This window comes from Adiantum capillus-veneris, chromosome 4 (genome assembly GCF_014529385.1).
Source record: "Adiantum capillus-veneris isolate H3 chromosome 4, ASM1452938v2, whole genome shotgun sequence".
NCBI lineage: Eukaryota > Viridiplantae > Streptophyta > Polypodiopsida > Polypodiales > Pteridaceae > Adiantum > Adiantum capillus-veneris.
The window spans coordinates 7842240-7845122 of record NC_140934.1 but is presented as its reverse complement, the minus strand read 5'-3'; the positions used below and the strand labels follow the sequence as shown (position 1 = coordinate 7845122).

The 2883-nt window shown below is 40.2% G+C and overlaps 2 protein-coding genes across 2 annotated transcripts in view; both read left to right on the top strand.

Moving 5' to 3' along the window:
• The first annotated feature begins 262 nt into the window (after window positions 1-262).
• Window positions 263-1612, top strand: LOC147458664 (uncharacterized). The gene has a single exon (XM_086510049.1). The coding sequence runs from the start codon at window positions 263-265 to the stop codon at window positions 1610-1612; it is 1350 nt and encodes a 449-aa protein (XP_086366175.1).
• Window positions 1613-1645: 33 nt separating this feature from the next.
• The window catches only part of LOC147458663 (uncharacterized), a 1412-nt gene continuing 174 nt past the window's right edge, over window positions 1646-2883 (top strand). Inside the window, exons 1-2 of the mRNA XM_086510048.1 lie at window positions 1646-2429; window positions 2696-2883. The exon at window positions 2696-2883 is cut by the window's right edge and continues 174 nt beyond it. Of these exons, the coding sequence (XP_086366174.1) occupies window positions 1646-2429; window positions 2696-2883 (972 nt within the window). The remainder of the gene's footprint in view (window positions 2430-2695) is intronic.

Here is a 2883-nt window from a genome sequence, read left to right as displayed (position 1 = left end):
GTCAATACAAACATTTGTGGAAAAGTATTGTTGCTCATCGGGTAAAGTTTCTTTGCTTAATTCAAGTGATCCACCAATGGAGCTTAAAGAGTTGATGCAGGGGACAACTCCTAGAAGCAAAAGATTTCTCAGAAACATAAGAGCATATAATAATGCATTAGCTTTTGCATCATTGGGGGCCCATGTAGATGAGCGATTTTCTAGAGGTAGAGGTATATACACTTTTAAAGTTCATGGATCTGTGTACCATAATATTGGGCCTATGACTCCAGGGGAAACAATAGATCAGATCCCTCGCTTTGCACAATTGTACCTTTTTGACACAGAGAATGAGTTGAATAATCGATTACACCATGTACCAAATGTGGATAGAGATGTTTTGCAAAGTTTGCAAACGATGATGCATCGTGAAAACCCATATGCAAATGCCTTTCGTCATGCCACTACAATGATGCAAGATTCTGTAATACCTGAGGTCCAGATGGTAATTACTGAAGCACGTTCAAATGGTTGGCAGTACCTAGCACCCCGTGGTTCAAAAGTTGTAGCAATCATACCTGGGCATGGAGATGAAAGAAATGTGGGGCATCATGATATTTTATTGCAATATCAAAGAGGAGGACTTAAAAGAATTTCTTCCTTGCATCGATCATATATGCCTTTACTATATGTTTTGTTGTTTCCAAGAGGAGAAGATGGCTGGCACCCGTACATACCTCTTCTCAATATCAATAATGATGCTAACTCCGATGATGATGCCGCTAGGAATACTGAAAGGAGAACACGCTTTATGACTCAAAAGCAGTATTATACATTTCGGATACAAGTAAGGAATGACACCGAAGAGTGTCTTTTACAAGGAGGTAGGTTATTGCAACAATACATTGTTGATGCTTATAGCACAATGGAGGAGTCTAGGCTACTATGGTTGAGAAACCATCAGAAGGAACTTCATGTTGAAGCTTATCAAGGCCTTGTAGACATGGTGGCAGCTAGGTATGTGGTGGAAGGAGTGAGAGGTATTAATGCCGGACAAAGAATTGTTTTGCCTTCGTCTTTTGTGGGTGGCCCACGACATATGTATCAACTCTATCAAGATGCCATGGCAATTGTGCGCAAGCATGGGAAGCCAGACCTATTTATAACGTTCACATGCAATCCACACTGGAAAGAGATTGATGATGCCTTATTGCCAGGGCAAAGTGCTTCTGATTGTCCTGATTTGACATCACGAGTCTTTTATCATAAGTTTAAAGACTTGATGCATTTGCTTATACAAGGTTCTATTTTTGGAGATGTCATTGGCTATGTCAGTGTGATAGAATTCCAAAAAAGAGGACTTCCTCATGCTCATATTTTGTTGATACTTGCATCTCAGTACAAGCCCACTGATGTTTCACACTATGATAAAATGGTTTGTGATGAGCTACCAGACAAAGACAGGTTCCCTGATTTGCACAATGTTATAACACGTTGTAACATTCACGGTCCATGTGGTGTCTTGAATCAAAATGCACCATGCATGGTAGAAGGGAGGTGCAGATTTAAATATCCACGCAAGTTTTTTGCAGAAACTTGCATTGATGGCGCTGGATATCCAACATACATGTGACGAGATGATGGAAATTATGTGCTATCAAAACAAATGAAGCTGGATAATCGATGGGTTGTGCCATATAATCCACTTCTCTCATTGAGATATAAAGCTCACATCAATGTTGAAATATGCTCGACTATCACAACTGTAAAATATCTTTACAAATATGTGTATAAGGGCCATGATAGAGCCACAATCTTGCTGCAATATGGTGAAGGTGTTCTTGATGAAATTAAGAGCTATCTAGAGGCACGTTATGTATCAGCATCAGAGGCAATTTGGAGGATATTTGGATTTGACCTACATGATGAGAAGCCCGATACAATGCGATTACAATTTCATCTTCCTTTACAGAATATGGTAGCTTTTGAAGATGCTGCAGATTTGGTGGGAGTAGTCACTAATGATGCAAATAGAAATACAACACTGACAGAGTGGTTTGTGGCAAATCAAAGGTATCCAGAAGCAAATGATTTGCTCTACACAGACTTTCCTACTCAATGGGTTTGGAGTGCATGCAGAAAAGTATGGACTCACAGACAAAAGGGCAACACCATCGGAAGAATGTACAACATTGTTCCCACAGCTGGGGAGGTTTACTACCTTCGAATGTTGCTTAACGAGTGCAAGGGTTCACGGAACTTTGAGGACCTTCAAACTTTTAGTGGGCACACTTACCCTACCTTTAAGGAAGCTTGCAATGCTAGGGGCCTACTACAAAATGATGTTGAATGGTCAATGTGTCTACAGGAGGCATCCTTGCAACGATCGGGACCACAATTGCGACAATTATTTGTGATCATTTTGGTGTTTTGTGAGCCTTTGTCTCCAGGTACTCTATGGAATAATTTCTCCAAAGATCTTTCTGAGGACTTTTTTATGCTTTGCGCACACGTACGCTTGATGAGCATGTTCGTCATGAAATATCAAACAACCAAGCATTATCCACCCTAAATTATATGCTTCAACAATATGGAAAACGACTTGCTGACTATTCTGGAATGCCTAGCATAGATCAAGCACGTTTATTCCAGCGTAGTGGTGGATTGCTAAGTGAGGAGACAATATTCAATGCACATGAACAAAATGATTTGGCAGATAGAATGGAGAGTTCTTTGAATCAAGGGCAACACATCGCATATAATGAAGTCATGGAGGCAGTTGAAAAGGCAGAAGGAAGTATTTATTTTCTAGATGGACCGGGTGGAACTGGAAAAACATATCTTTATAATGCCTTGCTCTCTCGCATTTGTGGTCAACAAAAGGTTTCTTTGGCATGTGCATCA

Coding starts and splice junctions, on each gene's coding strand:
- LOC147458664 (XM_086510049.1), top strand. CDS start 263: ATGACTCCAGGGGAAACAATAGATCAGATCCCTCGCTTTGCACAATTG.